The 14,911-nt window shown below is 34.4% G+C and overlaps 1 protein-coding gene across 2 annotated transcripts in view; it reads right to left on the bottom strand.

Annotated features, from left to right (window-relative positions):
• Nucleotides 1-14,911, bottom strand: part of LOC150077091 (uncharacterized) — a 347,053-nt gene that overhangs the window by 197,974 nt on the left and 134,168 nt on the right. For both annotated transcript variants that reach the window (XM_090386103.1, XM_090386104.1), the window contains exon 5: nucleotides 13,806-13,994. In XM_090386103.1, the coding sequence (XP_090242229.1) occupies nucleotides 13,806-13,994 (189 nt within the window). The remainder of the gene's footprint in view (nucleotides 1-13,805; nucleotides 13,995-14,911) is intronic.

Below are 14,911 nucleotides of genomic sequence, written 5' to 3'. Positions count from 1 at the left end.
ATGGGGATGTGGTTCATGGAATCCAAGAAATGTCAGATTCAAGTAATCATTGATACTTTTTGTTTTTTTTTGTCAGCATGGGCACCTGCATATGGATAAAGGTTTCCTGTATCAACATCAGTTTTCCATTGGTATAATTAACAACTAATAATTCAAAGCACTTCCTTTATTCTCTTGTTCCTACTCTCTATTTGATGTCATTCAGATCACATTAGAACCTGAAGTATATCTGAAAATTCCAGTTTGAGAAATGCCAAGTTAAACTGTAACTAGGTATTTTACTGAAATTTAATTAAAATGTTTTAATTAATACAATAAAACCTTAAAAATCCACAGCTTTTTGATTATTTCACCGAGGGTAGTTGACAGTAAAAGGGACAGAGGGAAAATAGGTTGGCTGCCTAAAAACAAAACCACTGAAGGTGACAAATTTGCCCATTATGTTCCAGTAATAATTCCAAAACACCAGTTTCTTTCAGTTTTACATACTTGAGTGAGTGAGTGAGTGAGTGAGTGAGTGAGTGAGTGAGTGAGTGAGTGAGTGAGTGAGTGAGTGAGTGAGTGAGTGAGTGAGTGAGTGAGTGAGTGAGTGAGTGAGTGAGTGAGTGAGTGAGTGAGTGAGTGAGTGAGTGAGTGAGTGAGTGAGTGAGTGAGTGAGTGAGTGAGTGAGTGAGTGAGTGAGTGAGTGAGTGAGTGAGTGAGTGAGTGAGTGAGTGAGTGAGTGAGTGAGTGAGTGAGTGAGTGAGTGAGTGAGTGAGTGAGTGAGTGAGTGAGTGAGTGAGTGAGTGAGTGAGTGAGTGAGTGAGTGAGTGAGTGAGTGAGTGAGTGAGTGAGTGAGTGAGTGAGTGAGTGAGTGAGTGAGTGAGTGAGTGAGTGAGTGAGTGAGTGAGTGAGTGAGTGAGTGAGTGAGTGAGTGAGTGAGTGAGTGAGTGAGTGAGTGAGTGAGTGAGTGAGTGAGTGAGTGAGTGAGTGAGTGAGTGAGTGAGTGAGTGAGTGAGTGAGTGAGTGAGTGAGTGAGTGAGTGAGTGAGTGAGTGAGTGAGTGAGTGAGTGAGTGAGTGAGTGAGTGAGTGAGTGAGTGAGTGAGTGAGTGAGTGAGTGAGTGAGTGAGTGAGTGAGTGAGTGAGTGAGTGAGTGAGTGAGTGAGTGAGTGTTTGCAATACACAGCTGCTTACTTTTGACTTTCAAAAAGCTGGAGATTAGGTATTTATTGGTAAAAGGAAAACAGGAGGTTTTTGGCAAAAATAGACAAAAAAAAAAAAAAAAAAAAGAGAGATAAACAGGTTTTTTGGAAAAGGCAGGATATTTTTAAATTTGCACTAGATATTAAATTTCACTGACAAAATACAGATTTTAGGTTAAAATGCAGTCACAGGATTGTTAACCAATATGCTTTAAAACATTAGTTTACTTAGGATTTTTCTATCTATGGACTTCTGTTTGGATTGTCTGTTAGATATCAACTGATTATGATTTCTTCAAGGAAGATATTGTGACAGACTGCACCTCTTCAAAAATGTTGAGTCAAAATTTTGTTCATAACAATGGCACTGCTATTGATTGGTTGTTAACAGCATTTTCCCATCTACACCAGAAAGAAATCTGAATTCAGTTTTTTTTCACCTAGTTTAATATCCTTTGACCCTCAAACATTGCTATGAGTAAATACTAAAATGTCAAGGATGGCAAGTTAACTTTTTATGATAGGTTCTCACACTGATATTGACAGAGCTAATCTGTAAAATATCTACTTCTTTACTGTTAATGATATTGAGAAATAATGAAAACTATTTCTTCTTTTAAAATTCATTTGTTTCAATAAGAAACTTGTTCTCTGAATAGTATTATTAGATGACAAATAGGTTCTCAACATATTATATCTAAGTTAAAGTTAAAAAATATTTTACTTACTGCTTCCAATAACCTAGTCAGGCAACTTACTATCTATGAATTCTGTTGGAGATAACAGACTTGACTACTGTAAGGAAACATGCTTTTATCTTAGGAATTCACGATAGAAAGTCACTGGCTGCCAAATTAATTCCGTAATTTATCAAATTTATTCATAAAGTCACACAGCTTGTGCTATAAGCATATTATATATTTGAAGTTGTAATACTTCACTGAACTGTATCAGCATATAAATCATCTGAACAGTACAATATGTAACTTGCATTGATGGTTCCCTCCTCCACACTGTATATACAAAACACCTTACAGTAAAGTTTTACCATGTTAACCTGTTTTAACATGAAGCATGTATCATCTTTGTATTTGTCTCTAGCTGGTCTTTTGTAATTAAAGTAAAGTGGCCTTTACTAATTAATTGATGGGGAAGGCAGAGTTTGGTTCATTTCTAGACTATCAGCAATATAAGCTAGGTGTTGAAACTGCTTAATTTTTTTTTGAAAATAAATCTTTAATCATATTAGTTTTTAATATAACATTAAGTTCAACTGGGAGAGGATATTATCCTTGGGAATATTGAATGCATTAGAAATGAAATCTGCAGAATCAAATCAAAAAGATGGATTCTCCATCATACATCAGGAGAATTGGCAGCCATGGTAATGTATAAAATCATTCATTTTGCAAGATATTCAGTGTTAGTTCACAGTGTAGTACTTAATAGTACAGTTAGTATACATTTAGTTTTAAAGGTGATTTGATTGCTGAAATCGTACTGCACTATTTATAACTTATATTAAAAAATACTGTACAATCGCAACACCCATACCAAAAGTAGAATTCAAACCTACAACCTTTATTTCTTATACAAGTACATACTGTACTTGTTTCTAGTGTAACAAATACATTACACTGGACCAATCAAATAGTACAAGTTAACATTTTGACTTAATGCTGGTGACTTTCTGTGGAGATTACAGCTAATGTCTTATCTAATAAAAATTATGAATTACCCTGAATACTTAGGCTACATGCGCAATCTTCAAAAACCAGAATTTTCAAAAATCCGGAACACGCCGTCCCCAAAGATGTCAGATTTATGAGGTTCTACTGTATTTAATTAGAAATAAAATGAAGTAATTAATACTTAATAACAAGGCAAAATGAAACAAATTAACCTCAGTGATGTACCACTTATTTAAGTTTAATAATATTAGCATATATTACTACTGCAATTATCGCTGTTGTTCAAGAGACCTAAAATTCCATGTTTTTTTAACAACAAGGTTTTCAGCAATAAGGTCCACCAGAAGTGTCTTTGACTTTTTTTTTTTTTTTTTTGGTACATATAACTAACAACAATAAAAAAATAAATGAAATAATACCAAAAATAAATAAAGTTGATCTCTAAATGGTTGGGTTACTGGAATGTTTTCTGTATAGTTTTCTTTCCAGATTGTTTCAATAATAATTTTTTGCCTTCAAAAAATTTACATAAAGTGCAGTTTTGTTTAATCTTTTATTAAAATTATTAGAATTAGTTAATTCCAATGTGTCTTTCTCACAAGAAATTAAAAATAAAAACAATAAAAAAAAAGCCTTGTATAAGAATAATACATATTTTGTTTAGATATTCTTTTATAAGATAAACTAAGAGAAAAGAAACAATATAACTGAAATAAAAAATATAGCATGAGCTAGAAGGTTGAAGCAAACAGTGTATTACACTTTTTCAACATAATCACCAAACAAAATGACACATTTTTGCCATCTCTCAACACACTTCCATAGGCCAGCTTTGTAGAAGTCCTTCAAAGCATGATTGACTGTCCTTCAAACCACAATTCAACAGCAGAAATCACCTCATATCAGCAGCAAAGTGTTTTCTACAAAGTGATGGCTTCAAGGCAGAAATCTGAGGGTGCAAGGTCAGGGAATAAGCAGGATGCAGCAATATTTCAAATTCACATTCATGGACACACCTCAATGAAGCATGTGAGGAATGTGCAGGGACATTATTGTGGAGCAGGTGCACACCTTTTGACAGCTTTCCCCATCATTTTTCTTTTATAGCAACACGTAGCTTTATGAGGAGGTTGGAATAATACTTCACCAACACAGTTCGCCCTTTTGAAGATAATCTGTTAATATTACACCATGCTGATCGCTAAAAACTGACAGCATCACCTTGTCAGCACCTTTGCCTTTTTGGTGGGTAGTGATTCTGCATGTTTCCCTTGTTTTGACATTTGTTTAGTTTCATAGTGATGGACTGAAGTTTCATTCATGGTGACTAGCCATGAAAAAACTCCTTTTGCTTTTCCTGGCACATCGACAACATTTCATGTGAACATTGTTCTCTTTCCACCTCCTCCTCACAAGGAGTCAGAAGTCTGGGAACGCATCTAGCAGACACTTTACTCATATGCAACTGTTGATGGATGATGTTCTTCACAGACCCTAACTAATTTGGAGCTCTGCAGCTATTTCTTTGATGCTAATATGTCCATCTTCCAGGATTAATGCCTCCATTTTTGCAAAACACTATTTTCTGTTACAGCAGTTGTTGGGCTTCGTGGGATTTCTTTATCATGCAATGAGGTTTTTCCACATTTGAATTGTTTACAGCAATGTGGAAGAACACTGTAACCTGGGCAGTGGTCTCAATAAACAGCAACTATTTCTTCATGGATTGTTTTGGGTGCTTCCTCTTGCAGAAAGAGGAACCGAATCACTGATCTGCATTCCACTTCATCCGTTGTAACACTTCATTCAACGTTGTAAGGAGAGAAAAAAATGAATTGTCATATCGAAACAAAAATGTGTGGTTGCTTAGAGAATTCAAGGTATCAAACAAAAAAAAATTTATCTTTCTACAACTACTTCTGGATGAATACAAATCTTTTTTGAATCCCCCTTGTGTATATGTAATTAGTATCACAAAGCAGTAAAAAAGAATTATGGCTTTAATATAGCCTTAAAGACACATACAAACCAATTAACTGTTTAATTTAAATTAATCTTATTTAATGAAAGAATTAATTTCATTTGCACAGTTGTCTTATATGCATTCTTCACTATAGCACAGATACATTCTCTATTATGTTCAAAGCATTTTGGGCATCTTTTTAGAAGAGTGTGTGCTTCTTCGTTTGTTTGTTTGTTATTTGGTTTTTAGGAGCATTAGCAACTAAGGCCATATTGCTCCGGGATATGCGGTGGTCATTCCCTGACCTTTCCGCATCCTCCGTATTTGGTGGTCGCGGGCTCGAACCCCAGTCTAATCAAGAAGCGTGTGCTACGCACTGCTGCTCCTTCCCACCTGGCTACCGAGGCGCCATGTGTGCTTCTTCACCTTCATTGCTAGTAACAAAAACTTCATCAGTTTGCTTTGTGTGCTCAGCAACTCTTCTGGTGTTGGCACTTCTACAGTTGCAACTCCATCATCCACTTTACCAAACTTTTCAATTCACCAACAAAATCCATATGCTCCTTCAAAGTCCAATGTTGTTACCACATTCATTTGCTGAACCATGTTTTTCTATGATGTCCTCTCCAAAATCGCTCTTTCTAAAGAAGTTGATTATCACACTTGATGCAAAGCTAGTCCATGCAATAACAATATTTCGGACAGTATCCAAGGCATTCCACTTTGGCTGCAAATTGTTCCCTCCTATGTTGTTTATCAAGTACCTTCAGGTGGGCTCTATATGCCCTCTTGAAGTTAAAAATAATGCCTTGATCCAGTGGCTACATAAAATTAGTATCAGAAGGTAAAACAAAAGCTGTATATTCTTCAACTTCCTTAGCAGAATGTACTGCACAATGATCTAGAATTGTTCAAAATGTTCCTTTTATTCTGAAGCCATTCTTCTGTCTGCTCTCAATACCAAGGCTGAAAACTGCAAGCCAAGCACTTCAACTGGCATCATAATTGCATGGAAGTTGATTAACTCCTTTAAAAAACAGCTTGGTTGGAAAATTAACCAACAACAAGTGGGTGCAGTTTTCTACAGCCATCTGCATTGCAACATAACAGATTAGTAATTCTCTGTTATTTAATTTTTCACTATTACAAGACTCTTCTCAAAGAGAAGGGGGTTTTGTTTGGCAGCAAATTATAAAATATACTCAACTCCATCAAAATGAAAAATATCCTTTGCCTCATATTTTTCAAGAATAAACCATACAGAACACACCCAGCCTGTAGCACTTCTCTTTATCTACTGATCCAGGTTCACTGCAAACATTTCACAAAATTACATTATTCCTGTCCTTAAATCTTGGAAGTCAGTGCTCCATTTGAAGTCACTAATGGCATGTTAATGAGCTAGATAATCAGCCTTTTCTCGCAAAATTGGACCTCATACTAAAAATTAGATGCAAAAATTTGTTGGTGCTATTCAAATACTTTGGTTTCAAGCTTCTAAAGTTCTACACCACAAATTAATCTCCCCCCCCCCCCTTTATTACTGTTCCAGTGCCACATTCAAGTGTGTGTGTGTGTGTGTGTGTAGACCAAATATCTAAAGGGATGTTGAATTCCTTTGCAATATCCATTTAACTCGGTTCCATCCTATTAACCTTTTGTATAATTTTCAGTTTAACTTCCAGGCTTAATTATTCTCTCCATTCATGCTTTGTTGCCATAACTGCTAGATGAGATTTAATATTAACAAATGTTTTAAAGACAAGCTCCAAAAAGATATCAGCTTCCATCCTTGAAATATCATCATTTTTAAAAATGGCACAACAAACAGATTATAACAAAAGACTCACTGAACACAGCATAACAATTGACTGACAATGTTTTTCAGAATGAATTTATATTGTATCTACCATAAACTGGTTTTTTTGTTTATATAAAAACAAATTCTAACACGTTAGTACTACTTTTTCAGGACACTCAGAACCAACAGAGTCACTCACATGCTGATGATGGAACAACAGTAGGACAACTGTGCTGAGCTTTGTATTAACCATACAAAAATTACATTATTTCTGACAGAGTAAAAATGGACTTTGTAATAACTAAACGAATTTTGTTGTTGTTATTTGGTTTTTAGGAGCATTAGCAACTAAGGCCTTAGGAGCATTAGCAACTAAGGCCATATTGCTCCGGGGATATGCGGTGGTCATTCCCCGACCTTTCCGCATCCTCCGTATTTGGTGGCTCACGAGCTTGAACCCCGGTTTAATCAAGAAGCATGTGCTACGCACTGCTGCTCCTGCCCACCTGGCTATGGAGGTGCCATGAATTTTGTAATAAACAAACATGTTTAAATAGAAAAGCCTATTCTTCCACAGGGGAACAATATGCTTTGCACAAATGAGAATTTCATATAAAGCAAGTTTGTATTAATGAGATTCTACTGTATTTTTCATAGGCATGACATTGCATTTGATTAATACACGATTAATATTAATCAAATAAACTGGGCGATTAATAAACAATTGGAATTCCAAAGCAAGCTGTTACGTGCTAATATTTTATCTGTTAAATGATCATAAAAGTTGTCTAAAGAAGACTGTACTTGTTCAGTGATGTCTAACAGATCCAAATCACATTGCATGTTACTTTCAGACAGAACAACAGTAGTGGCTACAATCCCACAGTCTTGTTTATAGACAATTCTTGTCTATAAACAGCTACTCAAACTAGAGTACGATACCACGGAAAAATCAATTCACATTGATGTAGCAGTGGCCACATGTAGTCTTCATATACACAATGTGTTTCTGCAAACAGTTACTTAAACTTGCACATTAATTGATTTCCACTAGGTTTTTCCCTAGTGGAAACAGATTATAACAAGGTTTTTGCTGCACTAAGTTTTTCCATGGTGGAAACTAATGAACGGTCTCCACTTTGTGATGCTCAAAGCATAACACTCAATTTTATACATAGAGAGGGCTGTCGCATGTATGCATGATAAGAAAATCCAGAATGTAATCCCAGGTTTATTACATTACTTTCTACAGAAAAATAATTTCTAGGTCATATGTTTTCATTTTAAACAACAATTTCCAGGAAAACATCAAACGCATAACTTGCAAGATACATGTATCTAGAATCACTATGAAAATATTCAGTTTACTTCCATGTACAACAAGTTAAAGGTAATGTAACATGCTGAACTGTAAACCATCCTGATGTAACAATAAAAAAATTAAGCATTCAACTATAGAAAATAAGCCCATACAAAGAAAACTTTGGCACTAAAAGAATTCCCTCTCTACTATTAAGCAAAGTTAATAAACAAAATGGAGAACTAAACCTTAAATTCACTAAAATAACAATTCACACATTTTAATCTTAAATAACTATATTAAAAGAACACTGCCTGCATAGTTCAGCAAATAATTTAATATAACTATATATTTAACACTTAAACAAACAGTTGTTTCTAAGGTAACTATTCCACCTTATTAGTGCAGCCACAAACAATATTTTAGCATAATTAAAATACAGAAACAAAGGTCCACAGGAAACAAAAGCTAACAGCTTACTAATGATAAAATGAAACAAAGTTCAAACATTCATGAGCAGTGTTACTGCAAGGTTCAACTGCTCTATCCTAAGGAGTGACATTTCATAACTGAATCAAGCTGATCAACATAGCAGAGGTACTGACATCACTATTGACCTAGTTGACAGAAGGCTTATGCAATAAAGCTACTGTTCAAATGTGAGTATGTTTGTGCAAAAAATGTTCATTCTCCTATGGAGATGGCTCTAGGAACTGGCACAAAGAATTGTCCTCAAACTAGCCTGCCTGTTAGCTGGTGGATATTTCTTATGATGGCTCACATGGTAACTCAATAGGATAATATCAACTGAAAATACTGGCCCGTCAGATGGGGAAGATGGGTGCACTACTTGTTCCAGGTGTTGTGAATGTCTTGAAAGTATTAAAATGAAAAGACCATCAAGTTCTCAGCTGCCACCTCAAGGCCAGAGCTTGCATTTGCACATAAGCCAACACAGCAGCAACCCCAAAAGCAGAAGGTGCCAGAACCACAGGACATAACTATTGTTGGTGATTCTATTGTCAGCAAAATGGGAAATATATTGTGCAAAAGGATATCATCTGCTCTATATCATTTAAGGTATCAAAGGGTGATATTGTTGTGTACACATTGGTCCTAATGACAGTAAGAGCAGATCTGAGGACTTATTTAACAAGTACAGAGAAATGATGAAATAAATCATGAGTTAAGGTTAAATTTGAAAGTGTCTGAAATTCTGCCAGGATACGACAGGAGGGACTACATGATGAGAGCCTTGTCAACCAATTCAGCCCTGCAGAGATTGTGCAAGGCTCAAGGAGTAGAGCTTTTCTCAGCATGGCATGTGCTTGTTAACAGAAGAGAATGCTTCTACAGGGATGGAAAACTGCTATCTTGGGGGGGGGGTGAATACATGGACTAACAGATTAACAATAGCTGCAGGCAGAGGTGAAAATGATTCCTACACTGCCTTTAAGGAAGAATACAGCAAGACCCCTTATCAGCGGGGGATACATTCCAGGATCTACCATGGATGGCTGAAACCACAGATATAAGTGAACACCTGCTGACTCCATATATAACATGAATTTCTTGTACATATGTATAATAAAGTTTAATTGATAAATTAAACACACATTACCAACATTAAATACGGTAATAATAAAGTAGAGCAGATTCTCCATTTACCGGGACACTTCAAGACTCCAAATTAAAAAAAGAAAAAAACCAGAAATCATAAAATGAGTAATAACTAGTATAAACAGATATTTTGCAAGTCATAAATAAGCACCATTACAAGTTGTCATTGGGAGATTAGTGTACCGATTATCTTGCAACCCCCACTGTCTACACACCTACCACTCAAAACAAAACAAAACAAAACAAAAAAAAAAAAGGAAAAGAAGAAGAAAAAGAGCCCAAATGTTTAGTTTTATTTAGTGCATCGCATCGATCATTGTATTCTGCTGCACCGCAAAAGAACAAATTTTGTTTCGTTATTTATGTCGGGGATGTCTGATTTTTTTTTTTTTTTTTTTATTGTAACTTTTTTTTTTTTGTTTAGAAATTGTGAAAATGATGGGCAAATGCAAGAGTTGTGCTTTAAAATTAAACAAAAACTTGAAATTATTCAAAAGTTTGAAAACGGTCCATCCGCTAAATCTCTAAAGAACCATTATAATGTTGGTGACCAAACCATATGCAACATTGTAAAAAATAAAGGGAAGCTATTCAATTTAAAATCAACATTGTAAAAAATAAAGGGAAGCATCGCATTGGACACGCAAGTAGTACATGCTAGGTTTTTCATTTTTTTCCGAGGTTGACCACGGGTAACTGAATCAGCGGATACCGAATCAGAGGATACGGGGCCACAACTGTATTCGAAACAGTGGAGTTCCCCCCAAGAGAAGAACTGATAATGAAGTGGAGTGCAAAATGTGCAAATGCTACATAAACATTGATCATGGTAGGAAATCTGAGTAACTTACCATGTTAATACAAAAAGCATAAAATCAAATCAACCTGGAAATGCCGGTTGTTCACAAATATTACGTGGTACTTTCAAGTGAAAAATCCAGTCGAGGACTATCTTACTGCAGCAAGTGAGTTTACAATGGCCTAACATATCATTAAACAGATCAGCTGTGGCAACAATGAATTATTTTATTCTCAGAAATAGCTGGTATATATTCATGCACACAAACTAAAACTGCAGTTCTTATTCAAAACATTATTTGGGTATTTTGTACACAAGATTTATCGGCAGATTTGAAAAAAGTCAGTGTTTTGAAATATCTACGGATGCAAGCAATCAACAAAACAGAAAAGAGTTTCCCTTTAGTTATTCCTTATTTTTGGAAAACAAAAGAAATTCAGGAAAAATATTAAAAACTGAATCGCTACCAAATGAAACTTCCAATTCCACTGTTTTTTTTTTTTTTTTTTGTTTGTTTTTTTTTTGTTAGTTGTTGGCACATCGGCTTCTGTGGCCATAATGCACCTCCCAAAGTTTTTGCACTACTCTGATCCAGGTGCAAGGCGGGATTCGACTCCGCAACCTTTGGGTTGCCAGGCAGGTACTTTACCCACCCGGCTAGCCCGGTCAGCATTCCACTGTTGATTTCATAATTAACACGCTTTGTAAGTATGGTGTTGATATAAAGAAGTGCATTGCTTATGCAGTAGATAACACTACCATTAATTTTTGGGGACTGTTAAGAAAATGCACAAACACTGTCTTTTATAAATTATGCAAGATCTCAATTTACTAGACGTTGATATTCTGCAAGTATTTTGCAAAACGCAATGCAGTCTGGAGCTGAGAGATTATCCTATGATATAAAAATGGTTGTGGTAAAAATACTGTTGTGCTTTTCAACTTATGCAGTATGTACCGAGCAACTGAAAAATGTTTGTTCTCTATTAGATATGCAGCAGTATGAAAAGTTACTGACTCATTCAAAAATTTGCTGGTTGAGTTTCTACAATGCAGTAGAGAGAATATTGAAATGTCAGAAGCAGTGAAAGAATATTCTTCAGAGGAAAAGTCACCAAATTTATTGTGAAATTTTTTGAATCACCAGTAAATGAAACATACTTCAAGTAATGATCAACATTCTTGATTTATTTAATAAACAAATTCTGAAAATCAAAGTTGCACAAAATAGCATATGAGGTAAAGAATTACATCCAAGAAATCATCGACATGCTTACATTACACATTGACGAAAAATTTATTCCTTTGTGTGTCCCCAGAGTTTTGTAGGATAATAATATTTAAAAGGATGAAATAGAAACATTTAAATAGGAAATTTTTGAGATGTACATTATGACCTGTGACTATCTAAAAAAATGGGTTGAACCCTTACTGAAATTGAAGTGAAGGAGTGGATGCTCTTAAAAAGTCCCCAGTTTGTGAAGATGTGCAAAATATGTGTAAATATGTTACTAATATGAGCTTCCAAGTTGATGAAAATTTGTTATTTAATCAGTTTTCACTGCTTAAAAATTTGATTACAGAAGAATTGAGAGAAAGGAATGATAAGAAAGACTTAACAGATCTCGCTGTGGCCAGTGGTCACATTTTTTTTACAAAATTTGAATTTCAACAGACTTCAGAATTTGAAAAATTGTATAGCATTTTGTTTGCCATTACAGCACACAAGAAATGTGGAAAGAATAGTTTCGAAAATAGAAATTCAATGGTCCAACGAAGAAAATCACTTGAATATAAAAACCTTGATTCCATCTATGTGAAGAATGTCTGATCACTACTCACTCACACTGGATATGTGCATGTGTGGTTGACTCCCTCCTGAAAGGGGTCGGGTTCTAGCTGAACATATAGGGGCTTAGAAGGTTGGGATTTCACGCCTACTTTTTTTGGTGTGGGGGAGATCTTTGCAGTCCCCATCAAGAGTTTATAAGCAGCAGTGACTCATCTCCTTATAACTAAGGGTGGAAATCAGAAAGAGTCTTCCTCACATCACTTCTCCTTGGTTACAAAAAAGGCCAGTTATGTAATGTAAACAATATAACATATCTAAAATATGATATCACACATCACTAGCTTGTTCATGTTTAGCTACAATACAATGACACATAAGACAGATATGAGAGAAACCTCAGGTGCTATCAAAACACTAGCAACAGCAAAAGCAACAACAAAAAAAGAAAAAAGAAAAGAAAAAGGCAGGCTATACCACAAGATGAGAAATGAAAATGGTGTCTGAATCCCAATCACTTCCCCACAAGCCTACCTCAGGAAGTGTGTGGGGAATTTCCTCATTGTTAGATAACCTCAGAGCCTTCAGTAACCCATTAAATATATCTAGCAGTATTAAATTCATTGCTGTACTATGCAAAAAAAAAAAAAAAAAAAAAGATTCTGTTATACAAAATAAAATACTATTGCCCAAACAAGGGAAGTTATGATTCAGCTACATCAGACTGGCAACTTCAGCATTGGGGCATGATCTGCCAATTGGCAGAATAAAGTTCAATTATACACAAGTAAGATTATATTCTTATAAACTTATGTCAGCACATAATCTTACTTATGCTGACAGTGATGTATAACTGAACTTTATTCTACATTACAACTGAAGACACTAATACCATAAAGAAACTCAACCATAATAGAATTCAGATATTCAGAGTTTTCTTAAATAAATTAAAAATGAACATCATATAAGAAAAACCTTACAAGAATAAATGATAGCTATGAAATAAAGAAATGTGCTGATGGCCAATAATAAGCAATAACTAATTTTTATATACATGCAAAATAAGATAACTAGTTGATGTAATTTTTTTTTTTTTTAATTCAAGCAATTATTCAATTTATTGTACTACTCAAGCATTCCAGGACCATTCTTTTTTTTTTTTTCTTTCTTTTTTTTTTGTTCCCCCCCCTCCCAACGTCTAATACTGCTGAACTGCATTTAAGCATGCATATTTTTATAGGAAACTTTCTTATAGCAAGCTATATCAGCTTATGTTTTATAAATTAAATGATATGTTTAATCCATATTCAGATAATTCAGACTGACTGAGCAACAAATTTAATGCTATGTTTTCGCTTGGCAAAAATGGCTAATTCTACTAAATTAAATTAACAAATCTTGGACTTAACATCAATGAAATCATTTGCAAATTAAAGATAAATACTTTAAGAAAAATCAATATACAGTTTGCCTAATCTAATAATTTTAATTACACATTAGACTTTATCATTCCAAAACAATAAGCATGCTAAGAAACCAAAAAAGCTTTTATGTATCAAAAAAAAGTGCAACTTAATAAAATGCAATAGAAACAGAAGCTCTTTTTTCTTATGCAGTGATTTTGTTTTGAGAAGGCAGTGTAAGTAAGCAAAGTACTTACAAAGTCTTTCTTGATTGCACCAAAATTCTTTCCACAGGCTTCTAAAGCCTGGGCAAACAGATGTGCTTCAGCTGGAGTCCATTCACTGGTTATGCTACACTTTGAACTATGTTCTCCAGCAGGAGATGGGCTTGGAACTTGACACCCAGCATCATGATGACAGGGATGATGAGATGTTACAAAGTCGGACTGCAAAAGAGTGTTATATTAGTTTGTTACCTATTTAATAATAAATTTATTATTTTAATTTTGCGTGTGTTCACACACACACACCCCATTAGTAGAGGCATATGATGCAAGGAAGTAAGCTTATATATATATATATATATATATATATATATATATATAAGATATATTACTATAATAATAGTGAGTTAAAACCAGGAAAGGTGGGAGATAATAAAAAAATAAATAAATCGGATATGGCAAATACACCATCCATCATTATATTTATATTTATTAATATTATATATATAAGCATCAAACTGAAAACTACACATTGAAAAGAAAACAGTATGATCACTACATAAAAAAAAATACAAAAACATTAATTAAAATACAACTTTCTGGAAACTCGAAATCAACAAGAAAATTTAAACAAACAAAACAGAGAGAAAAGTTATTTCTACCTTTATACTAAGTTTGTACAAAAGGATTATTATTAGAACATCCCATGAGATATTCAAATAATCATGCATTTGTGCAAATAGTTTGCTATGATTGGGTAGATACATACAAAATAAAGCTTTAGCAGTTCTGTACATTTGCCACAGAAAATTCCATTGTTTTTAGACTTTACGATAAAGGTGTATGGATTTATAGTGATATTAATATTTAAGATTCAAATATTTACTTTTATATTAGTATTAGTAATGGCCGCATGGTGCAAGAAAGCCTATGGCTTATGCTGCACCAGCCAAAAAAAACCAAATAAAACAATGATAAAAAATAAATAAATAATAATAATAATTAATAAAAGGAAAGGAAATTAAACCTATCATCCTATGCATTTCCCTCACCCGAAGGTACTATTCCAGATGACCTTTGAATTTCCCCAAACTGTCAGCCTCTGCCAACCCATGTAGGCAACTTATTTCAGTAATTTA

This window comes from Mastigoproctus giganteus, chromosome 12, assembly GCF_048544385.1.
Source record: "Mastigoproctus giganteus isolate SK-2022 chromosome 12, ASM4854438v1, whole genome shotgun sequence".
NCBI classification, from domain to species: domain Eukaryota; kingdom Metazoa; phylum Arthropoda; class Arachnida; order Uropygi; family Thelyphonidae; genus Mastigoproctus; species Mastigoproctus giganteus.
Note: the sequence above shows the minus strand (reverse complement) of the source record. Positions and strands in the feature narration are given on the sequence as shown.